The sequence below is a fragment of the Engystomops pustulosus genome, chromosome 11 (assembly GCF_040894005.1).
Source record: "Engystomops pustulosus chromosome 11, aEngPut4.maternal, whole genome shotgun sequence".
NCBI lineage: Eukaryota > Metazoa > Chordata > Amphibia > Anura > Leptodactylidae > Engystomops > Engystomops pustulosus.
In genome coordinates this window covers 40,652,930-40,678,958 of record NC_092421.1, presented here as the reverse complement: position 1 = coordinate 40,678,958, position 26,029 = coordinate 40,652,930, and the positions used below count along the sequence as shown (strand labels likewise).

The 26,029-nt window shown below is 41.2% G+C and overlaps 1 protein-coding gene across 5 annotated transcripts in view; it reads right to left on the bottom strand.

Annotated features, from left to right (window-relative positions):
- OGDHL (oxoglutarate dehydrogenase L) overlaps window positions 1-26,029 on the bottom strand; it is a 114,599-nt gene that overhangs the window by 32,722 nt on the left and 55,848 nt on the right. For all 5 annotated transcript variants that reach the window (XM_072130565.1, XM_072130567.1, XM_072130563.1 and 2 more), the window contains exons 5-14: window positions 17,425-17,540; window positions 16,897-17,051; window positions 11,880-12,026; window positions 10,924-11,014; window positions 10,616-10,795; window positions 8,415-8,543; window positions 8,131-8,310; window positions 7,822-7,974; window positions 3,681-3,783; window positions 3,474-3,602 (exon numbers count right to left, since the gene is read on the bottom strand). In XM_072130565.1, the coding sequence (XP_071986666.1) occupies window positions 3,474-3,602; window positions 3,681-3,783; window positions 7,822-7,974; window positions 8,131-8,310; window positions 8,415-8,543; window positions 10,616-10,795; window positions 10,924-11,014; window positions 11,880-12,026; window positions 16,897-17,051; window positions 17,425-17,540 (1,383 nt within the window). The remainder of the gene's footprint in view (window positions 1-3,473; window positions 3,603-3,680; window positions 3,784-7,821; window positions 7,975-8,130; window positions 8,311-8,414; window positions 8,544-10,615; window positions 10,796-10,923; window positions 11,015-11,879; window positions 12,027-16,896; window positions 17,052-17,424; window positions 17,541-26,029) is intronic.

Here is a 26,029-nt window from a genome sequence, read left to right as displayed (position 1 = left end):
TGTAAGAAATCTAGAATTTGTGCTAAATTTGGAGCGCCCTGAGAGGGAGGGTGATTCCTGCATCAAGTGGAGAATTTTTTCTAGATCTTTAGATAGATGGCATTGGTTACAGGTTTCCTGCTTCCTTTGATGGTGTCGAATACTTCGCTGGATAAGCCTTTGGCTGTTAAGAATGTCCTTTTAGGATCCAAGCTGTAAGCTTTAACTGATGTATGTTCTGATGACACAACGGTCCCTGCATTCGGCCAGAATGGGGGTAAGTGGAGAAATTCTATCCTGTAACCTGCAGAACCCAAGGACTCAGGGAAATTCCCTCCCATTTGGCGCCAAATTAAGTCTCCCCATCCCCCACCTGTAGGTCGCTGTCTTTTCTGTCTTTGGAGCTACGCCTCTTGCGTAGCTCTATCTACCCGTCTTTCCCTTGCCCCTGAATAGAGTTTTGTTTTCCCTAGAGGGACGAAAGGGAAAAAGGGGCTTCTTGAGGGGTGGGGGGTTTTTAACCAGAAACCCTTTCTTTTTGGAGCATGCTAATTGCTTCGTCTGTCATGTGGATGACGTATGCCGTTCCCGGGCGCCTTTTCCATGAGGCTCGGCGTTCATATACATTTCGGCTCCTCCCCCCTCTTCCGGAGAGGCCTCGAAGTGTTACCTGGATGGATAGGGGTTTCGCTTGACCGCTGGAGCAGAAGTTGCTTCTCATGACGAGTCAGAAGTCGGCTTCACGCCACACCTGTGATCCGCTGCTACCCGGTTTGCAAATGCCAGTACCAGGCACAGCCTAGGTGGAGGGAACCAGAGCGGTGGAGTAGGCTTACCGGAAGTCATCTGGGTGACGCGACGGACCTCAGACCGCTCATTACTCTTCTCACTGATGCCGGTGTCAGGTGCGGCCTAAGTCAAATAACCCGGAGCCGAGGAACAGGATCAGCCCGCCGGCCCGAGCAGTTAACCACCCCTTCACGGAAGAACCATCGTCCTTCATGAATTTTTCCCTCCGTCGGTCCCAGCATCAGTCTCGCGGGACCGCTGGATGGGGCCGAGCAGGGGAAGGTGTTGGGGGAAACGTAGGGTTTGTTTCCTTTCCCGACACTATTGATAAGTGTGGGAGCGGACTGGAATTAAAAAAGAAACCCCAAAAAAATAAAGAAAAAGAAAATAAAAACACTAGTTCTCCATAACGGAGAACCTCTTGCAACTAATATCCCATAGGGACAGGAAGACACTGGTGTTGAGTTCTAGGGAGGAGCCTTTTAAACTCTTGTAACTTCCTGTCCCTACAAGATATAAGGATTATCCTCCAGGTGGGGGCCGTCATGGGAACGTGGTGGAAATCCCACTTATTAAACCTTTTCTGGTGACTACCTCTTGAAGCGCATCAAGGCCAAGAGTGTGCAAAGCAGTAATTTAAGCAAAAGGTGGCTACTTTGAAGAACCTAGAATATATTACATATTTTCAGTTGGTTCACACGTTTATGTTAAGTATATAATTCCACATGTGTTAATTCATAGTTTTGATACCTTAAATGAGAATCTACAATTTTTATAGTCATAGAAATACTGAAAGCTCTTTGAATGAGAATGTGTGTCCAAACTTTTGGTCTGTACTGTATAAGTTAGATCGAATTCTGAAGGCATTTCTATTACTTTTTGCAAAGTCAAATGTTTGTATACACTTGGATTTCTATGCAAATAATTTGGGACAGTCCCTGTGTATTTTTGTGAAGTATATGTAATCTTCTGGTTTCTATTGTATAAGCCACCTACAACAATGTTATAAATACCATAGGTAGGACATACATATTGCATGTACCACAACATCTATCTCTTTTATAGTACATTATTGTTTGTCACTCATTTGAAAGAAGCAGTAACAATCAAGTTGAGCCACAGAAGGGATGTTGGCAGGATCCCAGAATTGTTTCAGACCATTGGCAAGGTATTCAGCACTTCTAAGTCACATTTGGCTACCCCAGGAATCATTTCACTAAAATATCCTTTCTATGTGTTCTAGGGTAGCTGTCACAGAGTGGCTCAAAACACAAGGAGACAAAGCAAAAGGGGATAACCAATACTTTATGTGGTATTCCCGTCTGGACATTCATATTAATTTAATCTACAATCTCTATACATTTCTTCATTTGCATGTTATTGAGAAAAAACAATAGGTAACATTGGCAACTTAGAAACAAGATAGCTGTCCTTGGATATGACCACCCTGAACTCTGGCAGCAGTGGGGGTCAGACATGAACTATCGAGTCATTCATTACCACAGGAGTCACATTATCCCAGCCGTTGGACATCCAGTAACTCACGGCCATTTCATATCCAAAAACCATTTATTTGCATATTTTTACAGGGATTGAAGCAGGAAGACTGTATACTGAGGAAGCTGGACCACAAATTGATATTGCTGACTACTTCATTCTCTAATAAACCTCAAACCCTGTGTTCAGAGCACTAGGATAGGCGTATAAATTAGCCCTCACCACTGGTAAAAGGCCACAGCTGTTAAAAGGTTCATAAACCTTACACCGTTCATAATTAATAGCAAAAGGCAACTATTCCATTAAATAATCATGTAGGGTGATTTCCAGTCTATTACTTCGTACGCCTGAGGACATCCCCTCTAAAATGTGAGCACAGATTTTATTTCATTTTTTTTTTTTTACTACACTGTAACAAGGGAGTCAAAACTTCTAAAATCTAATAAAATGGAATAATGTCCACTCCAATTAAATGCTTTAAAAAAACTGTAAAAAGCACCGCACAACAGAAAACTGCAACGTGCGTATTATTCTGTCCACATGGCGTTATTTGACATGGATTTCAGCTGGAAATCTGTGTTAAAATTTACCTGCATTTTAGGGGCATTGACCGGCTTGAAATTAAGCTTACGTAGCCTATTTTTTACGGAAGACAAAAAAGTGCCCTCAATTGCATTCATTGATAGATTGATTTTTCCACATATTGGAAAAATGGAGATGTGGAAAAATCCTTTGTTTCAACATACACTAAGAGCAGTACTCAGCTGTACCACATCTAGTATGGTATAGTATTATTATCATCATCAAGCTAAGAAAATCCTAAACGGACCTCTGGATGTTGGTAATTTACTGTATTTTAGTCCCAGGCAACAATGATCAGCTGTAATAGTTACCAAATGTGTCTGCAATTAAGATTTATTATTAATCCTTATGACAACCAAAAGGTTATGACAAGTCAAAGGTTTTAAAATCCGATTGTCACAGAGTTTAAAAAAAAAATTGTCTGGAGTTACAATTATAAAATATACAGTTCTGACTTGCATACAAATTCAACTTAAGAACAAATCCACAGAACCCACATGTATGTACTGCCTGTACCCACATCTAGTATGGTATAGTATAATCATCAAATTAAGAAAATCTACGCTACATTAATGCTATAATATAAAGTTCCAACAAAGAAAATAATATTTTTCATGCCAGCTTACCTGAATGGATTTTAAAATTCTCCACGGGCACCGAGCTGGCTATGTTTCCGATGTGGGAAAGCATATCCTCAGGGATCCCAGTGGGGGGACATGTCATGCTTTTCGGTTCTCCCTCCAATGTGAAAAAACCTGCAGTATAAAGAGTGAATATTCAGCAAAGCTATAACCTTTGTTACTACACGGGTCTGGTTCTAGAGGTTTTCCTACCAGGCCAAGGAGAGTCCAACCAGTGCTTTATGTTAAGTATCTTCTTGTCTTTGGACTGTGTGTAAGACTCTTCACATATCTTGTCGTACTTAGCAATCTCCTCCTAAGACAAGAGCATGTAGTGAAGTTGTGTAAAATATACTTTGCAATCATTATTTATCTTATATTACAGGAGTTTTCCATTACTGAGCAGTACATAGCAAGTGTGTCAGCATGTCAGAATTATCTTCTATGTTATCACCAGGCTGGATGACCCTAGAAACCTTATGTTGGCTGATTATGGATAGGGCCTAACTTGCTGATCCTTGGAATTCTACGATATTCATCTCTATGGAGCGGACGGAGATGCCTGTCGATAGGGCCTAACTTATTTCCTGGGAAAACCCCTATAAGTTAAAGCCACAAGATTTACAGAGCAGTCCATTTATGTGCCCCCGAAAGCTGACTACAAACGATAAACCATCACACACAACTCCTGTTTTGTACTCAATACGTGGCAGGAATCAACATTTTTTAATTAAAAAAATTAAGAATTAAATAGTAGCACAAATTTGAATAATTATTCGCCATTTGTAAGACGACATTTTAACAGCAGGAACTAGGTAATGGAATACGCGTCTTCTGTGGGGAAACTTATTAGAAGCCTGTCTAAACTAAAGTTGTATGGTGTCCACCAGGGGCGTCGCTAGGCTAAAAGATCCGGGGCTCGTGCCCCGGATCTTTTGGCCTGTGCCCCAGATCAGCGGGACTCTTGTCCCACTGTCCGGGTCCTCACCCCTCTCCTACTTCTATCTGCGTCCCTTCCGGACACAGATAGAGGCGAGTGCTGCAGTGGAGTATGGAGCTTTAAGCTCCGTCCTTCACTACACATAGCAGGAGACATGGTGACGTCATTAAACCGCGTCTCCTGCTTCTACCAGCTGACTACAATGCTGGGAGCCGGAGACGCGGTGTGATGACGTCACCGCGACTCATTCCCGCACAGCGAGAAGAGGAGAGAGGCAAGACGAAGACAGGTGAGCATTAAGTTGTTTTTGTTTTTAATTCACAGTGTAGGAAGTTGCTAGGGGGGTTCCCAATTTGCTCGGGGGACAGGGATGGGGGACATTAAATGACCGGGTCATCATTTCTGGAAAGCTATGGGGACAATAATTTAATTTTAGTGGGTATATGTACCATTTCTCAAGGGGGGGGGGGGTATATTAATTTATGTGGGGGATATTATCCATTGTCGGGGGAATCCATTACTGGGGAGCTAATGGAAACATTAATTTCTGGGGGAGGAGCTTGTGGGGGATATCAATAGCTCGGGGAGGGGGCCACATCAATAGCTGGCGGTGTGCATGTGAAGGACATCAATAGCTGGGGGTGTGGCTGGGAAAACATCAATTGATGAGAGGGGCTGGTTGGGGAAAATCCATTGCTGGGGTGGCATCCGTGCTAAAGGGCTGGCGTGGAATATTAATTTTGTGAGGCAGGGGAGGCTATGGATGACATCCACTGCTTTGGAGGTAATGGGGGGTTTGTGGGACACATCATTTGTTGAGAGGGGGGCATATCAATTGCTGAGAATCTATGGGGCACATCCATTGCTGGGGGTGGGGCTGAGGGCAACATCAAATACTGAGAGAGGCTGATGAGGGAACATCTGTTCCTCGGGGGTGGGGGTTGGGGTGGAATATTAATTTCTAGGGGGGGAGTGTGGACGACATCCATTGCTCTGGGGGGGCTGGGGTGGAATATTAATTTCTTGGGGGGGCTATATATGACATACCTTGATGGGGAGTTAATGGGAACATTCATTTCTGGGGGGATTTATGGGATACATCAATTGCTTGGAAGGGGGGAAACGTCAATTGCTGGGTGTCTATGGGGCACATGCATTGCTGGGGGTGGGGACAACCATTTCTGAGGGGCTGGGGGGTAATCATTGTTGGGGTTTTAGGGGCATATCCCTTTTTGAAGGGGTACATCAATTGCGAGGGGGCTTTGGGGGACACCAATTACTGGGATGTGATGGGAGGGCATCAATAAGTGTGAGGGGCAGGAGGGACATCCATTGTTGTGGGGGCTGCAGAGAACATGAATTTCTTTGGGCATTGTTAATTGCCCATTATATATAACATATACTGGAGAGTTGTGGGGACATTACCTCATGGGGTCTGTGGGGACATCCCTTATTGGTGAGACTTATTTCATGTGGGAGAATTATTCAGTGGGTGGGGGCATCATTTAGTGTGGGGATTTTTCGGTGGCTGATAATTAGAAAGGGTCACTTGGCAGGGGCATTAGCAAAGTGATGGGTATTAAGTGCATTATTACATGTTAGGCCATGTTTAGGGAACATTATCAGGTGGGTGACACAATGAGGGTGTAATGTAAAGTATGGGGCCAATGTATTGTAGAGGGTCAGTTATTGTGGGGGCCACAATGGGGACAATGTAGTATGTGTAAACTAGAATGAATAGTGCATATATATATATATATATATATATATATATATATGGGTTATTCTTAGAAGGTGATTTGGGGTTGTGGGGCTAAATCATGACAGTATATTGTACATTGCTACAATTTTAGGCTTATAAATTGTGGATTCCGTGTAGTCTTCTTACAGCATTTCGAGTGAGTGTGTTAGGGGTAGCAGAAGGATAACTGTGTTAGGGGACCAAGATGTAGGAACAATTACGAACATAAGATGTCTGTGTGGTAAACTTTACAGGGAGGAGACTTGGTGATGCTGGGGCTAATGGAGAAGATAGAGAACAACTACAGTCCAAGGACACATCACCTGCAGGCAATGGATGGAATTGGTTTTGTCGGGAAACTCATTTGAGGGGGTCATGTACAAAAATGGTCACTGTCAATTTAATACAAATGCATTGGGGCCCGTGCCCCAGATCTTTTACCGCCCTAGCAACGCCCCTGGTGTCCACTATGTGTAAATGCAAACTACTAAAATATATACCATATGTACTCGTGTATAAGCCAAGTTTTTCAGCACAAAAAATGTGCTGAAAAACCGTATCTTGGCATATACTTGTGTTAAGAAATAAAACAAAATGTGTATTCACCTTCCGACACACCCCCAACAGGTCCTCTTCTATCTATCGCAGCACCGGCATCAGCTCCGGCAGGCTATATACTGCAGGGGAGCAGGCAGGCTATATACTGCAGGGGAGCAGGCAGGCTATATACTGCAGGGGAGCAGGCAGGCTATATACTGCAGGGGAGCTGGCAGACTATATACTGCAGGGAAGCTGGCAGGCTATATACTGCAGGGGAGCTGGCAGGCTATATATTGCAGGGGAGCTGGCAGGCTATATATTGCAGGGGAGCTGGCAGGCTATATACTGCAGGGGAGCTGGCAGGCTATATACTGCAGGGGAGCTGGCAGGCTATATACTGCAGGGGAGCTGGCAGGCTATATACTGCAGGGGAGCTGGCAGGCTATAAACTACAGGGGAGCTGGCAGGCTATAAACTACAGGGGAGCTGGCAGGCTATAAACTACATGGGGAGCTGGCAGGCTATATACTACATGGGGAGCTGGCAGGCTATATACTTTATCCAGGTTTTTGTGTTAAAATGAGGGGTCTTGGCTTATACTCGGGTCAGCTTATACTCGAGTACGGTATAAAAAAGACAACACAAAAAGGTGAAAACAAAAGTAATAGCTTTCTAGACCAGTAACCAGTGGTTTGGGATAAGACTTAAGAGTTTGCTTTCTTTCTAGAAACATTGCAGCAATAAACTGTGCAAAGTGCCGCAGGTTAGTCCAATTTGTGAAAAAGAGTTATCCAGGAAAATAAAAATCTAGCAATGTATCCGTGGTCTTAGATGCTCCTACTTAACAATTGTGGTGTATAAAGTGCAGAATCTTGATCACATGATCTCCAATAGAGACATGAACATGAATGTTGTATAGGTGGATATTTGCATTTAGCCCATTAACGACCCATGATGGAACAGCCCCTAAGAAATTGTCCAAACTGTGGGTTTTTTGTGTTTTTTATTTTTTGTATTGTACCTGAAATTTTTTCCAGCTTCTCAGTACATTGCATTGCATTAAATACTAACACTTGCAATACTTCCAAATTTTCACAGATAATAAGCCATCATACAGAGCTATGTAAACATACCTCAAACTCCTGTAAAGAGACAATCCCCTCAGAAATTAACTTGTCAGCATATTTCTTTACAACTGGAACCTGCTTGTGGATCTGCTTGTACATCAATGGTTGAGTGAACATGGGCTCATCCATCTCATTGTGCCCACTACGACGGTAGCAAACCTAAAAGAGATACAACTGGTCAGATAGAATGTGAAGATAATAATATAGTATACCATATGTAAGTGTTGGGAGTAAAGTAGGTGAACTCTTATGATGTTAAGGACACCACGACAAGGGAAGACTTGGAAGTTCTGAAAAGTCCGTAGGAATAATTACCAAATCCACCACTACGTCTTTATTAAAGGTGTTCCTCCACTCTGCTGCTACACTACACACGTAAATCACAGCCTCGGGATCATCTGCATTCACATGGAATATGGGAGCATTTACAACGCGTGCCACGTCAGTAGGGTATGGAGAAGAACGAGCCATGCGAGGGTCAGTGGTGAATCCAATCTACAGGGAAACAGTAAAGCACCGTCACATCCATCCACAATTTTACATTTAAAGATAAATTGTATAGAACGTATATATAATAATACAAATTAAAAAAAAAATACCTGGTTGTTCACTACAACATGAATGGTTCCATTTGTGGTGTATGAGGGAAGATCACTGAGATGGAAGGTCTCATACACAACACCCTGGCCCGCAAAGGCTGCATCTCCATGGACTAGAATGGACATTACCTACAGAGTGAGAAATAAAACACAAGCTGCTGTACAACCAAGAACAAGAACTGTTGTGTAATACAGTCTATGGAGGATGTGCATAGGCTGCAGGTGGATCTTGTATGTTTGGTTATTCACTTGGCAAATGAGATTCTATGTGGATAAATGTAAGGTTATGCACCTGGCGGCTAATAATCCACATGCAATACATGTCCTTAGGGGAGTAAATCTGGGGACTTGCTTGTTGAGAAGGACCTTGGGGGTACTAGTAGATCATAAATTGAATAACAGCATGCAATGTCAATCAGCTGCCTCTAAAGCCACCAAGATCTTGTCATGTATCAAAAGTGGTATGGACTCTCGTGATATTACCACTGCACAAGGCATTGGTTCGGCCTCACCTGGAATATGCTGTCCAGTTCTGGGCACCGGTCCATAAAAAGGATGCCCTGGAGATGGAGAGGGTTCAACGTAGAGCCACAAAAATGATAAGGGGTATGGAGGGTCTCCGTTATGAAGAAAGATTAAAACAACTAAATTTATTTAGTCTTGAAAAGAGAAGACTACGAGGATATAATTAATTTATATAAATATATGAATGGTCCGTAAAAAAATATGGCGGAAAGTCGTTTCAGATTAAATCCAATCAAAAGAACTGTCCGCTGTATTCGACTGGAGAAATCAAGTTTAATAACCAGAGGCGACAGGGCTATTTTACTATGAGAACTGTCACTCTGTGGAATAGCCTGCCTCAGGCGCTGGTCACAGCAGGGACTGCAGAGAGCTTCAAGAAGGGTCTAGATGCCTTTTTACACCTAAATAACATTCATGGTTATGTTATATAGAATTGTTTCCCCTAAATCCCTTCCTCATCCAATCCCTTCCCTTCTTTGGTTGAACTTGATGGACAGGTTTCTGTTTTCAACCATATAAACTATGATACTACAATAAATTTTGTAAAATGGGGTTTCTGTGAACATTTCAACAACATCAGAATGTTGCAGGATCTGGACTTAAGAAGACGTGTTGGGTCAATTTAGGACCCGAAAACAATTAAAGGTCCTTATGGACCTGTGGTTTAGGGTCACAAATCGACCTTTTTGGTCTTAAATACTTACCTAGATGTGAGTGCAGTGAGGCACATTGGACCCACATCGGGAAATCCAGCACCGCAGCCACCAGTGAAGTTGGGGTAGAATGCTCCAGCTTCACTTTCCAGAATGTGCAAGCGTCGAGGGACTGAGGGACCAAGGTAAGTAAAAAATGTTTTTTTAACCTGAATGCTTAAAAATCATACAGGGTAATGGGGAACGCTAAAGCACTGGTGCATAAGGACCTGAGGGTGGTTTAGTGTCCAAAATTGCCATGGCAGGTTCCCCTTAACCAAACTCTGACCAGTTGTTGAAAGGATACTTGAGCAACCTCTGCTATACCAGCGCAGCAATGAGTGGGGGTTTTGCCCTTTCCATTCATTTCCAAAGCTACAAATAATAGAAACTGTACAGCAATGTGCTTGGTAATAGGGTATTCTAGAAGTCCCTGGAACCCATGTAAGAGTACATTTACACACGTATGCCCGTCTGGCCATAGGGCGGCGTGCTGGAGAGGAGGATGGGTTACCCCTCCCCTTTCCATAGAAAACAGCGCCACACGGCGATCTATCTTTTCCCCATGTACGGCGGGGAAAGGGCCACACATTGCCATTTTGCAAGTTTGAAGGCCGTATATACATCTCTGCAGACGTGCATGTGAATGAAAAAACACTGGCAAGTGCCAATGGATAGAAACCCCCTGCCTCCAATGGCCTTTTTTTGTTTGTACATTTCCATGTTTTTGCTCCCATCCTTCAAAATTCCCAAACTGTTTATTTTTCTGTGTACAGTGCTTTGAGAGAGCTTCATGCCTTTCATGCACAACTCTTGCAGGTTAGTGGTTTCTTACACTAATTTACTGCAGTTTTACAAAGGGTATTACACTATAGGAGCGCCCCTTGTCTCTCCCGCTCTCCCCATATTTGCACCGAAACATCCATAACGGCACTGTGATGTAATAGTACCTCATACCGTTAATCCCCTTATAAAGGAACTCACCTTCTTTCCTTCAGCGTCTCCCCTGTAAAACTGTTCTGCCTTTGTCTTTCCCTGAACAACAGGATCCACTGCCTCAAGATGAGAAGGATTTGCAACCAAGGACAAGGTAATTTGCTTGTTTGTGGCTCGGTTAATTCGTTCATGGTACATTCCCAAATGATACTTCACATCCCCCGATCCCTGGAAACAGCAAAGGTTGTTTCATTGGTAAAAGCTTCAAAATAATATAAAAATCAGTCAGGATCCACAGTTCTATTGAGAAAAGAACATCAAAGATGTTTTATGGAATAATTGAAGGTGACCATTACCTCATCTGAAGCTTCCAGCTTCGGGTCAAATTGGCAAAAGATCTGCTCTAAATCTTTACGGATTACGTTTGCCAAGACATTCAGTCTGCCTCTGTAAAATAAAACATGACGTCCTGAGAAACCTATGGTATGTATTGTGGAAGGAAAGAACCCATCATCTGTGCTACAAGAAAAGAATATGTTATACTGGAAAACAGACGCCAACTAGCATAAAGTAATTGATGGGGGTAAAGCGGGTCTACAATCTCCCTGATCAGCAAAACTTGCTTCACGACAGCTTAGAAATTCTCCAGATACTTCTTTCTGGTTTCCAAGCCATTTGTCATTTTACTTTACGTCCCATTTTACCTTTATGCAAATGGACTGCTTGGTACATCAAGGACAGGGCAGGTTTTCCTCTTTCTATGACTCAGTTGTGTAAGTCCTTGTGAAGAGGGGAGCAGCTGGTTGGAGATAGGAAGCATATAAAGAAGAAAGCAGGTTCAACAGCAGACACATCCTTGTTCTTGGTGCACCAAGAAGCTCATTGGCATAAAGAGCAAAAACGCTATTTTCTCTAAAATACTGATTTCAGTTGAGGGGGAGTTGAGGGCAACATATCTTTTATTCACTAGCTTTTGCGGCATACCCACCTGTCCAGGGAGACACTGTGGCGCACTTAGCGCCAGCGTATGATTCTGCCCCGGTCCTGTGCCAGATCTATCAGGAGGTCTGGCCTTCTGATAAATCCTGGAGAACAGCTGGGATGCCTGAACATGCGCAGACTATAAGCATTGCACAAGGATGGTACGCACTGCATGGGCCCCTCCGCCTCACTTCACACTCCTCCATGCCCACTTGGCCTGAAGGTGGCGCAATGGGCGCTATTTCTGACTGTGTGCCAGGAACTGTGCCTATTTCCAGGCTTGTATGGCAGTTTTCAAGCATAGAAGCCCTTTTGGTTGTAGTAATCATACCTATGAGGCATGCCCAAGATGACATACTCCAGTCCCATCTCACTGGACTTATCAATGATTGCTTTTAGTGCTGGGATCATCACTTCACAACCTTCCAAGCCAAACCGCTTCTCTGATGACCACTTACGGGCTAGGAAGTCTTCAAACCTAAAAAAAAAAAAATGTTAAAACATTTTTGAAAAAAAAGAGAAAATAGGATGAAATAGTCTCAATGGTCTAAACTTTAGGTAGAAGCTGTTCAAATGTTTAAAGTTTGTGGGGAACAAAAGGACACACGTAATAATGTGCTGGTAAAGCCTTGTAAAAATAGACTAAGGAAGCTAACCAGTGCCTCATAACTGCACAAGATCATCTTCTCCACGAAAAAATTCCATAACATGAAGGTTGGAAACATTTGGCAGCAGTAATATAATAATAGAGTAATAACAGATGGAAAAAAACATGACAATTTTGTCAAGTATACTGGGGCTGATTCATCAAACTGTCTGAAAGTCAGAATGTTTATAGTTGCCCATGGCAACCAATCACAGCTCAGCTTTCATTTTACCAGCCCTCATGAATATTTTAAAGGTGAGTTGTGATTGAAATATTCAGACAGCTTGATAAATCTGCCCCATTGTCTCCCTACACCAGTGCCCTCAATGTATACATCTGTTATACCTTTTAGCACGCAAATACAAGCACATTTTATGTAGCCCACAAGGTCTACAATATGAGAAAACCTGACTCAGCGATTATATGCAGTGCTACAACAAGATCTTTATAGAGGCTCCTGCCCCAGGCTCCACAATGGCCGCAGCACATAAAGCGGGTATGCTGCCTTAACACATTTGGGTTGATTGGGTTTAAGACATTGTGGTAGAGTACAATTTAGGAACGTCTTAGAAGAGAATGTTGCATATGTAAAGTCTAACAAGTAGAATTGGCCCTTTAAAGGCAACCAGTGGGTTGATGTGGCCTACAATGTACTTGAGTTTGCAATGCACTTTAAGTATGTAGAACATTACAGCTTTAGGCACAGATTGTCCGAAACCTCTGCCAATCAACTAGTCTACATCTAAAAATGGAGTCTTAAATACCAGAGTGGTGGTTCTATAATACTCTACGAGTAGTAATATCATCCTATAGAAGCAATGCAAGCAACACAAAAAGATAGGATGTAATATGGATACTCTTTATTCAAAAATTCATGGTTTAAAAACAATTAAAAATGCACATACAAAAAAAACTTTTTACAGGAACACCAAGGCAGAAATACTGTCTTGAGTGTGTGGCTTGGAAAAAGTCCAGCGCAACAGGGGAGGCAACTGTACTAAACAATTACTGAGACTTGTGTCTAAAATGATTTTTCAGCTAGATACCATAGCACCAAAGGGATTAAATTAGATTAATTCTTCAGGGGTGTCTACAAGGACTAGTTTTTTTTCTCTTTTTTTTATATAACTTTATTTCTTTATCACTTATTTAGTTAACTATTCACTTAAATTTAAAGTGGTAACCATATGGTCCTCTTAGATCAGTTATTTTGGGGTGTATTGGACCTATTCCATTGTTTGTTTTTCACAAGTGTTTTTTATGCACTCACAATATGCTTTCTTTTCAGAGTATGGTTCCATTTTGACATTACGACTTTTGTTACATAACATTAGACTTTTGTTACAAGAAAAAAATTGTTGGGTGCCAAACTTGTAATGGTAATGAAGAAAGTAGCAGCACTCAGTCTTCCAATTCCAACTCAATTCCGTCTTCCAACTCCGTTATGCTGCCAAGAGGGCAATATTTACCAAAGCCTGGTTGGCAGCATAACTGAGTATATCACATTTGGGACCCTCCTGCCCCACATGCACATTCTGTTCAGGTGTTGCTACACAACCTTCAGACATGCGCAGACTGTTTGTTTACAAACCGGAGATGCCGGCCTTAGACATTGAGTGCTTCCCTACCTGTGTTCACATTCTGTCACTATCATATCCTGCACGACTATCTGTACATTACGATAATCACCATTTTGATCTGTATCTATTGTATATATTTATGAATTTAATTTACATTGTTAAAGTCACTGATGACGTCACATTCTGCGGGGGATTTAAACCCGCCATGTAACACTCTTTTTCACTACTTGAAAATGGCTACATTGAGTTAGCTGAAACATTGCCTTGTACCCACATGTGAATAAAATATCCTGAATTGGAAGACGGAGTGCTGCTACTTTATTCATTACCTTTAGACTTTTGTTAAGTGTTAATAAAACATCTTTACTCTAGAGTTTCATTAATTCATATTACTTGATGCATTGTATTTATGTTAGTTCCATTTTACAACTACGATCAATTAGGGAACATGGTTAATTCATGGTTGCGCCATTATAGAAGTATATTTTCTCACATCAGCTTTTCTTGATAGATATGCATTTGCGCCTACATAATACTGTACAATCGCCGACATATGTATTTAGGAGCACGTACCAACAAATTGTGTCGCGTTGCTGGGGAACCACTCAGCACATGTGCATTATGCGACCCATACTAGTTGTGCGCGCGCAGTATACTTTTATTTCTAAACAGCATGTAATCGCGGCATGCAAGTCTGGACGCAGGCGCACTCTGATATTTCTGGGGTTTGAAACGCACGCTGTGAACAACACGCCAGTTCGTATGTCTATCTGGGGGTGAGTTCTTCCTATATATACACATGGCTCTGTGCCACAAATTATTTACCCCTGAGGAAGCCTGTGCACACAGGTGATACGATTGGGGGCTTGGCTCCTCTAGCTCCAGATACCTTACTCTTCATGTAACGTAGGTAAATATACCTCAATGTTTACAGGCTGGTAATATGCGATGTTTGATAGAATATTTTTTGATATATGTGGTCACATTTATTTACATTTTCGGAAGCTATTGGTTTTTTGTATGTTTTTTGTTTTTAAACCATGAATTTTTGAATAAAGATTATCCATATTACTTACATCCTATCTTTTTGAGTTGCTAAAAATTGAGTCTACCACTTCCAAACTCACTAACAATCATAGTATCAAAGTGAATATGGTTAGGAAATGACATCAGTCCATCAAGTCCAACCTTTTAATTCAACATTATAAAGTGTTGATCCAGAGGAAGGCATAAACTCTGCAAGGATGATGCCAATAGGCCTAAAGTAGGGCAAAATTCTTTCCCGACCCCCAATATGGTGTCAACAAGTACAGTAGTACAATACAGTAGTACAGTACAGTAGTAGAGCAGCTATAAAGCTTCCTCTGTGTTCCAGGATTTTAGAGAAAGTCCCATTTATGTAAATTAGTTTCGAGGTGTACCAGAGGCAGAACCATGCTTGCTGGCGCATCCATTTTCTTCTGTGCTTACATAGATCAAGAACAGAAGCGTAGAAAGAGGAAAACTGGTGCACCATCAGACATCGCCACATCCTAGGTGCACCAAGAAACTCTTAAGCATAAGCAATTCTGCACAATTTTGTATCACTAGTAAAATAAAAAAATTAAAAAATGGGAAAGCATATAAATGGCCATGCACAGTGCAAAAGTGGGAAGTGATAGACCTCCATGAAAACAGTGATGTGCTTCTCTGTACCTTCTACAGTCTTCCCCTAGCCCACCCCTGGTTGACTTCTTCAAAATGTTTGGCTACATTCAGACAGCCATGTGCTCCCAGGCAAGCACAGGGTTGGGAGGAGGAGGGGTGATCTCTTCACCCTACTCCCTCCAAAGGCAAACAAGTTGCTGCCCGATTTGATGACACACTGGGGCTTATTTACTAAAGGTCCACGGCCGCACTTTAGTCGGATTTTCCGACATTTTCAGGGATTGCACGGCAGGTATTTAGCAGGGGATTGTGTCGCATGTGACCAGATTTTGGCGCAGCTGCGCCCGGCTTTCATAAGACAAAAATCAGGGGGGCGGGCCATCGCACAATCCGACTGATTTGGACGATGCGCGGGACTTAACATTCAAATTGTCTTGCAATCCAATGCACTTACATACACCAGGAAGAAGAAGGTGAACTCTGGTGGACCTCCGCATGGAAGCGACACATGCAGGATATCGGGCGCACGATCTTAGTGAATTGCCGCACAGTGCATTCAGATATGCACGCTCGGTAAGTAAATGTGCCCCACTGTGTGCTTACTGCACTGTCACCAGAATCCATATAAGTCTACAAACCACTGTCTGAATGAGCCCTTGTAGAGGAGGATGAGCTAGAGCAGATATAAAGCACAGTAGATTGATTGAAATTGAGTCTACTGAGAAGTCCATACTGTGCATGTTCATCCATTGAGAGTGGCTGAGCATAGTAAGTTATGCACCCATAATTATATCATTTGCATAAGAACACAATGTTTATTTGTAATATTTTGAATTTATTCTACTTAGCTGGCACCATTAATCTGGAGGTATCCAACACAAGAATCTAAAACTTTTCAGAAATTACTTAAAGGGCACCTACCACCACGAATCTACCTATAAAGGTAGATCGGGTGGTAGGTGGATGTATGGGACGTGAGGATAGCCCTTTTTAGAGCTAATCCTCACGTCCCCGCTAGCGTAGCATAAACTTTATTGCCCTAATATGTTAATTTAATTAAGCGGCTACCGGGGCGTGGAGTAGCCGGACACGAGGCTACACGGCGCGGCTACTCCACGCCCCAGTAGCTGCTTTCCCCCGCCTACCCTGTGAGCTGCCAGGAGCTGCGCGCCGAAGATCACAGGGTAGGCGGGGGAAAGCAGCTACTGGGGCGTGGAGTAGCCGCGCCGTGTAGCCTCGTGTCCGGCTACTCCACGCCCCGGTAGCCGCTTAATTAAATTAACATATTAGGGCAATAAAGTTTATGCTACGCTAGCGGGGACGTGAGGATTAGCTCTAAAAAGGGCTATCCTCACGTCCCATACATCCACCTACCACCCTATCTACCTTTATAGGTAGATTCGTGGTGGTAGGTTCCCTTTAATGTTCCACTTTTCACACAATAAGGAAGAAAAATTAAAATAAGCTTCTTCTACCTTGTTGATCGCACCAGCCTGGCTAAAAGTGTTCTCTTTTCTTCATTTGTGAATTTCATGATGCCAGGAGTCTCAAATTTCTGTCTGATCCATTGACATTGTTCTACGTCATTGATAAACATGAACTCCAACCCGATGTGCTGGCAATAAGAATTCTGAAAGACATAGACCCAAGCAAGAATGGGAAACGGTCATGATAAAATGTAAAGGGGTAGGACCCAACTTGCTGATTGGTCGGGGTTTCAGTGATAATACCCCTCACAAATCATGAGAATGGGGGGTCCAATGTATCCCTGTCGGACCCCTCAACCCTTCCCGAGATGAGCACAGATTAAAGGGACAGCCTGCACATGCGTGACCGGCTTCAAGGCTCATCTCGAGAAGCGACAAGGTGTCCAATGGTGTATGCTGTGGATAGGGCCTAACTTATTTTGTGGAAAAATCCCTTTAATGGTTTTTTTGGCAAAAATTTTTCAAATCAAATCCATTACATAGATGTTGCATTATTCATCTTGAGGTCGCACTTACCTCCAATCTTCGAATGATTTCTCTCAAAGACAAGGAGGTTTCACTACCCCCAATGTAAGTGGTGGTCGGGAGCCGGAAAACCTTATCTAGATCACCCTCGTGCAGGCCATAAAAACCTAAATATTGTTGTGTTATATAATAAATGATAATATAAAAAAGTTAAAAAGACAATAAGGATATAAAAGTGCTGAAGAGTAAAATTACAGTTAACAAAATATTTCAGAATCTCAAAGTTAAGCCATGCAAGTCGGGTATACTGATTCTAAACACACTTATACCGGAACAGACGTATGTTGTACATGGTTATCAACATGGAAGAGAAAAAAAAATGTATGATTATGAAGGTGACAAAGGAGAAAAACACACAAAAACACATCACAAAAGACTTCACAGTAGGGGAGAAATTCTGACAAAAATCTGTCAAATGTTTAATTTCAAGGTAAATTTCAGGAGGACTGGGAAAATACAGAAACATCTGTCTCTGAAGATGTTCTCCATCTGACTGCACAGACTTAGCACATTGATATGTTGGTGTAGAAGAGGTGTATAGAGCTCATGCCTGGAATACCAATTAACAACTGAACATAGAGCAATACAAAGAGGATGAAGGGCATAAAGGAATCCCAGAAGTACGGCTTGTCCAGGTTTCTAAATTATTGCTATTGGATATTATATATTAAAAAAAAGTGCTTAATGGAAACTGACTAGATGTGACATCTTAAATACACTATGAATTACTGTCCCTCTAAAAACCCAGCACCAAGCGATCAATATCTGGACGACTTCCAAAGCAGCTTCTGTATTTAAAGGAAAGCTACCATCAAACTCCATCATGATAAACCAGGGGCACTCACTCACAGATCCAAGTACAGTGACTGTGGTAATCTTCTGATATTTCTTATCCATGGCCGCCTTCCTTCTAAAATCAGCTTTTACAATTATGCTAATGGCCCTATGAGGCTACCCTAGCACCTCTGTGATCTGGCTTTACAGACTGTTGCACTTGTGCAGAGAGCACTTCCTGTCGGGCGGTGGGGACGGGGGGGGGTTAAGACCGCGTGACAGCCTGTAAAGCTAGATCACACAGGGGAGGGGAGTCCCTCAGTTTCCCTCCAGGCTCATTCGCATAATTTTAAAAGATGGTTTTAAAAAGAAGGCGGCCATGGATAACAGATATAAGATCATCACTGCTTGATTTAGATTTCTTTAAAATACTTAAATATAAAGCAAGAACTAGCCTGAAATTCTAGCAAGATATTCAACAGAAACAAACTTACATAATCTGAGATATTTGACGTGATGACGTGCGGAGGCGAGCGCGTCCCGGAAGTAGCGGCTGGTGTGCAAGTGGAGCGGCGCGGATGAAGGCGGCACGAGAAATACCTGAGAGAGATATCTCTCTTTGACCCCTGCGACGAGAATCCGCGATACCATCGGGCGCCCAAATTCCGCAAAAATTGGATACTGGATGGCATAGAGCACACAAATAACCGCAAAACCGGAATGTCTTCCACATTGACAGATGTACCATCGCTTATATCTGTTACTGTCACGTCACAACCTGGAAAAGGAAACTCCAGGACTGTACTTTCCTTATCGACTGTTTCGGTTTACAAGGGGACAATTATTAGTCTATATGGCATTTACATGTTTTACTAATCTTAGTTTTTTCTCTCTTCTTCTTTTCTTTTTTTCCTATATAAGGTATAAGGGGAAGGATAGGGAGGAAGCAGGTGATGTCTTGGGGAGAGGGAGGGCTCGATATGACAAGGGACAGTCAAAACATACCCTTGAAAAATGAGCATCAATTTCCTTAGCATTAACGTGAGAGGGCTAAACTCGGCACGGAAAAGGTTCCTGGTGTGGAAAGAAATTATTAACTCACAGTGTAAAATTGTGTTTTTACAAGAAACGCATCTGCTACAAAAAGATATGCATAGATTTAAGAATAGCCAATTTAGTGTTATTTACTATGCATGCAATAAAAAGAAAAAGAGTGGTGTCTTAATAGCAATCCATAATAGTCTGAACCTTATAGTAAATAAAATAAACAGTGATGATGCGGGCAGATATATCATAATGAACTGTAATCTAAACAATACGGCTTTAACGCTCGCTAATATTTATGCCCCTAACAGCAATCAGAAAAAATTTGTGAAAGAAGTTCTTAAGAAAATTAGGGAAGGCCAACATGGGGGAACCATTATTGGGGGAGACTTTAACTCTATAATAGACTTGGACTTAGACACTACTGGTAGTGCAAAGAGAATATCTATTAAAGACACTATACATCAATTGAATTTTCATGATGTGTGGAGATATTTACATGGGAATGAAAAAGATTTTACTTTTTTTTCTAAGACTCATCATAGCTATTCTCGGCTGGATTATTTCCTGGTTGATATGAACTTATTATCTGGTATAAAAGAAGCGGCAATAATGCCGATGGTTTGGTCTGATCATGCCCCTATTAAACTCTCATTGTATATAAATCAGATTCAGAAAACCAGACCTAGATGGAGAATGAAAACAAGATTACTTAATCTACACCACAAGGAAATAGGCATAAAGGTTAAAAATCTACTTGATAGTATAGGGAATGTTAAGCTGAACTCGCTCCAGTGGTGTACGCACAAAGCTAGTATCAGAGGGGTTTTCCAAGAACTAAACAGTAGACAGTGGAAAAGTGATAATACTGAACGTATTAGGATAATTAAAGAGATCGAGGTACTAGAAAAAATTCACAAGGAGACTAGAGACGCTAATAGTTGGGACAAACTAAACAAAGCTCGCAATGAGCTGCAGAATACATTTTTGAGGGAATACACGGAGGAACTGTATAAACTTAATGCAAAAAAATTCACACTGGGGCATAAAGCAAAGATGTTAACGAAAAGCCGGGTAAGGAAGCTGGGCGACAACAGGATCGATGCCATCAAAAATAAAGCAGGCGAGACAATTCGGGACCCTCAAAAAATTCTCGGGGTGTTTGCGGATTTCTATTCAGGTCTTTATAATTTGGAAAAAGAAGAAGGTTTTCAGAAACCAGACCTGGGCCGAATCAACGAATTCCTCGAGACATTGCATATTCCCAAACTTAATAAGGAAAAAGCTGAGGCCCTAGGTGCTAGGTTTAGTACTGAAGAAGTACTTAGAACTATGGAGAATTTAAAAAAAGCAAAGGCCCCAGGCCCCGATGGCATCATTAATGAATTCTATATAGAATTTGCCAATATTCTCTCCCAACCGCTGACTGATTTATTTAATAATTTCAGGGAAGGAGGAAAATGTCTGAAAGAGATGTTAGAAGCAACAATAGTTACAATCCCTAAAGCAGGAAAGGACAAAACATTTTGCGAAAATTATCGACCGATATCACTTCTCAATTCAGATATTAAAATATTTTCAGCAGTTTTAGCGGCAAGGTTAAGAGCGGTCATTGAATCAATAATTCATCTTGATCAGCTGGGTTTTATGCCAGGTAAGCAAACAAGAGACTCGACTAGACGCACTATCAACCTAATAGAGATTGCAAACAAAATGAGGGCTCCCAGTGTACTTCTGTCAATCGATGCTGAAAAAGCATTTGACAGAGTACACTGGGACTTCTTGAAGGCTGTCTTAGTAAATATGGGACTGCCAGAAACCTTTATCTCCTTAGTTATGAACCTTTATAACAGGCCCTCAGCCTCAGTATCTAATATGGGACTCTTCAGTGAGAAATTTGATCTAAGCAACGGCACACGACAGGGGTGTCCACTATCCCCCCTGCTCTTTAATCTGTTCATTGAGCCCCTAGCATGCTCAATAAGGCATAATGGTGAGATAGAGGGAATTAAAACGAACACATCGGAGTATAAAATTAGTTTGTATGCTGACGATATTGTGATTTCATGCTCAGACCCGCTAGTTTCACTAAAAGCCTTAAGTAGTACGATTGAGGAATTCTCAATATTGTCCTATTACAAAGTAAATGCGAACAAAAGCCATATTTTGGTTCTTAATGGGAGTCCTATGTTGGAGCAAGAAATAGCAAGTAGATTTAAATACGTAATTGCAAAAGAAAGTTTTGTCTACCTTGGAATAAGAATAGGACGAACAATAGACTACACAAGAAGAGTTAACAGTCAGCTTGTTCTAGAAAAGGTTAAAGAGATATGTAAAAAGGGCTCATCTTTAGTGACAGCTTTACTGGATAGAGTCTTTTATGTTAAGCAAAATATTTTGCCGATAATCCTATATAACCTTAGATGTGTCCCGGTTCCACTAACTAAGCACGTCATAAAGGAAATAGAGAAGTACTTGGTTATATGGGTCTGGGCACATAAAAAACCAAGAATAGCAAGGAGGGTTCTCTACTGCCCCAAGGGCTTGGGAGGTGCAGGACTCCCTAGTATAGCACTCTATCAAGAAGCAGCATTACTAGAACCTATTTGGAAGTGGTGGGCCGCAGGGAGAGTACAGGATAGGTGGGAAAGAATAGAATTAGAGGTAGCAGATGTACGCTCACTTAAAGCTCTGTTGTTGGATAAACTATTAGAACTAAAGGGGAAAAAAAGGGTAGGTACTTTACGGAGGGATATACTAGTAACGACAGGTGAGACGCTGCATGCATGGAGCAAGTACTGTTATCTGTTTAAAGACAAAATAAAACTTTCCCTAGAGGAAATAGATCTAATATCCATAGAATGCTTAGTAGAGGACCTTGACTTGACAGAATGGATCAAAGCAGGAATAAAAAATCTTAGGGGTCTGAAGAGAAATGGAAATTGGATATCATTTAGAGAATTAAAAAAGGAATTTAATATACCCCCATCGGATTGGTTTATATATCTCAGGTTAAAATCCCTATCTCATTCATTAAAAGATTTTTTAGAGGAACCGGTCTACACCAGGTTGAGATTCTTAACATATATTAAGGCACTTAGACCAAAGGGAGGCACCTCCGCAGCTTATAGGGATCTTATTCACCGATATAGTAGGGGCAAATTACCGTATATGGTAAGGTGGGAAAAAGAACTGGGACTGTCCTTCTCAGAAGAACAGTGGAGGAAGGCAATAGAGGATTCAAATAGGAATCTGCGATGCACAAATTACATGGATAATTTGTTTAAAATCAGGAGTAGGTGGTACTTAACCCCCCAAAAACTTGCAAAGGCTAATCAAGATGTCAGTGAGTACTGCTGGAGGGGATGTACGGACACAGCATCAACTCTACATATGTGGTGGACCTGTGACCGAGTGGTGCATATATGGAACTATGCCTTTGATCTTATTTCAATAATAAGGAATACATATACTCCACCTTGCCCCGCCATTGCTTTATTGGATATATATATGAGGGGTTTTTCTGAGAACGAGAAATGGCTAATAAGCAGACTATGTGCGGTAGTGAGAATGACTATTGCAAAGCAATGGAAATCTGCTAGCCAGTTTAATAGAGACTCAATAATAGAGAATATGAATGAGTGCCATCGCTATGAAATGTATATGTGGGAACAAGGCATAATAAGAAGTAAACAGTTTAAACATAATTGGCGCCCGTGGTTAATTTTGAATCTATGAACCCGAAATGCCCCTTCAAATTCAAATTCAAATTTTAAATTTCAAACCTCAAACTGGTTAGTGTTAGTCACATATACCCTATTAAGCTAGGAACCGAGATACCTCCTCTGGTTCTGCTATAGTAACTTGCTTCCTGTCAGTACATAAGCGTATTAGGATAGAAAAATATTATATTTATTCTCCCCTTTCCTCTTTTTTTTTCTCTTTTTTTTTTCTTTTTTTTTTTCTTTCTCTTCCCTCTTTCCTCTGTATCTGGGACTCGGATAAACATGTGCCATATTTAAGTATTTAAGTATTAGGAGAAGTACGATGAAGGGAGGATTTTTCCTCCACAATGTATCTATTGACATTTTCATGTTTAAGAAATAATCTCGATCCATCGCTACACTGGAATAAGTAGTAACTAACGGAAAGATTTGCTGTAATAAGTAGTAACTAATTATAAGATTGTTGTTCTATATGAATTAATTTATGTTTTCTGTTGAATGATCAATAAACATGTTGTCATACTCATAATCTAGAAGGTTCTAGAGAAACTACAGACTAAATGCATAATAGTTTCTGGTGTTAGACAGTGCTTGCAGAAAAAATTATCAAAGAAAATGTAAAAGCTAAAATCAAATTTAAATAAAGAATAAAGAAATGGATGTCATCTTTGACTTGGCAATCAAAGAAAAAAAGAAAAACGTAAATCAGCTCCTTAATAAGATCAAAAAAATAAAACAAAAAAAATGAAGTGTGTAAAATAAAAAACCACAAAGCTTCTTGGAGCGTTGAAAGCAGCTGGAGTTCATTAATCCAGAGGTTTATTATGCACAATAGCATTCAGCCGCTACAGATCATCCACCTCTTTATGACAGATGCAATACCTTACACTCAAAAACACAGCCATCAATCACTCACGCTGACTTCTGAGAGCGAGACAGTTCATAGCCTTGAGAAATAATACAAGGAAGGAAGGTGCCGAGACACCAAGAATCCTCAAAATAACCTATGAGCTAGACCGGGCTCCATGGTGTCAGATCTTAGAGTGTGAACAGGTCTGGAAAGAAATGGGCTTAAAAGGAGTTAAAGCTCTGGATGAAGGATTCCTCTTAGGAGGTTTATCAATTTCCTTACTGGAACATTTATAAATATACCGAGATCACCAGAAGTATAAAGTCTGTATAACATAAGATGGTGGAGATGGGAGGGGCCACACTGGACCAGTGACATGAGCCAAGGCAGGTATTACTTTTTTTTAATTTTTTTTTCTTTACTTCCTGGTTCCCATAGTCCCTGGTTCACACACTCCAAAACATACTGGTAGGTTGATTAGATTGTGAGCCCCATTACGGTCAAGGACCGATTTGGAAGGCTCAGTGTAGCTCTGCATAATCTGTATGTGCTATATAAATAAAGGAATTTTTATTAACCCATTAATGACCGCCCTATCATGAATCTACGTCGGTCATTAAGGGTACTTGTTCTGACGCGACGCCTTTCTACGGCGGCGCTTAGAACCTAAAGTTCTGCGCCTCATAACGTCCTAGAAAAATTACAGGATGCATAAAATATCATCTCAGCATAAAGCAGATATTCCATAAATGTTAATTATCAAGCTTTTTGGGTAGTTTTACTTCCCGTCTGGAAAGCAGAACATTTCAAACTTGGAAAATGAAGAATTTTTACGAACTTGTGCCAAACTTTCACTATTTTTCAGAATGATACGCAAAACTTATCACTTATATTTTACAACTAACATGAAGTACAATATGTCACGAGAAAACATTCTCAAAATCACCTGGATATGTTAAAGTGTTCCGGAGTTATTACCAATTATCATGAGACACGTCAGTTTTAAAAATCGAGTCTGGTCACTGAGCTGAAAACTAGTGTCGGTGATAAGGGGTTAATTAATGAAAATAATAATTAAAGCCAATCATTCAAAAATAACATCTTCTGACTAATATTGTAACATTATAAATAGAAATTATATTTCTTTCCACTGTCCTTATAACCCCAAAAAGGCACTTTTAAGAATATGCAAATTACACCGAAGTGCTTTTGAGGCGTTAAAAGAGCCCCTCCAGGCTCCGGCTCCAGGGCATAATGAATGCCCCTGCCACACTTCAGATACACCCACTGCCTGCTCTTACACACATCAACCCTCTGAATGATCACGTTTGCAAAATCCATCACTAAATGCAATGGCTATTATGATGAGGTGGAGGATTGATGTATCTATGAGCTGGCAGTCCAGATCGAGCAGTGGGCACATCGTGAAGTGCGGTGGGAAGCTAGAGGGGCTTGATCTACAAGAAGGTATTTATAGTTTGGATGGCTTATTGTAAATGATAGATCTGTAACATCCCACTTCTCAATATGATAACATTTGGAATGCAAAAAAGTGTTTGCTATTGTCAGTGTATGTAAAAACACTGAATAACACATATAAGAAAAAGTGGAGGGGCTCTGGTAACCCCTCCCAGAGCCATTCTGATTAATTAGCATGATTTAAAAAGTTGATTTTAGAAGGAAGGAGGCCTTGGGTAACAAATATAAGAGGATTACCACAGTCACGGTGCCCGGATAAATTATAAGCTCAGACATCGAGTATATGAATTAATCTAATGGCCATCAACATTTGCTTTCCCAAAAAACTGCAGGTAGGAAAATGTGGTCCCGGAGTTGCTATGGGCAATAATGTCCTCATGCAGCTCCCCTGCATTATCCCCAGCAGATTCCCATGTTGTTGAACACTTCAATAAAAACTTATAAACCACAACTGTAAAGTATAAAAACTTTTGCCCAACTCTGCACAAAGCAAAAAGAAGCAATCCTCTAATTTACCCTAATTAGCAAGTATTTAGCTGGTAGTAGATGTTTTCCTTGCCCCCCCTAGGCTGCCCTCTGTCCTGGCCTCAGTGCCCTTAGCTATTGTCACAACCAGTCAGTGTTGCCCACTTCATAAAAAGCTGAATATGATTTTATAAGAAGGGATGATATATACACGAGGCTATATCTCAGGCTAGGAAGAAGCATGATACAGGCATCTTCT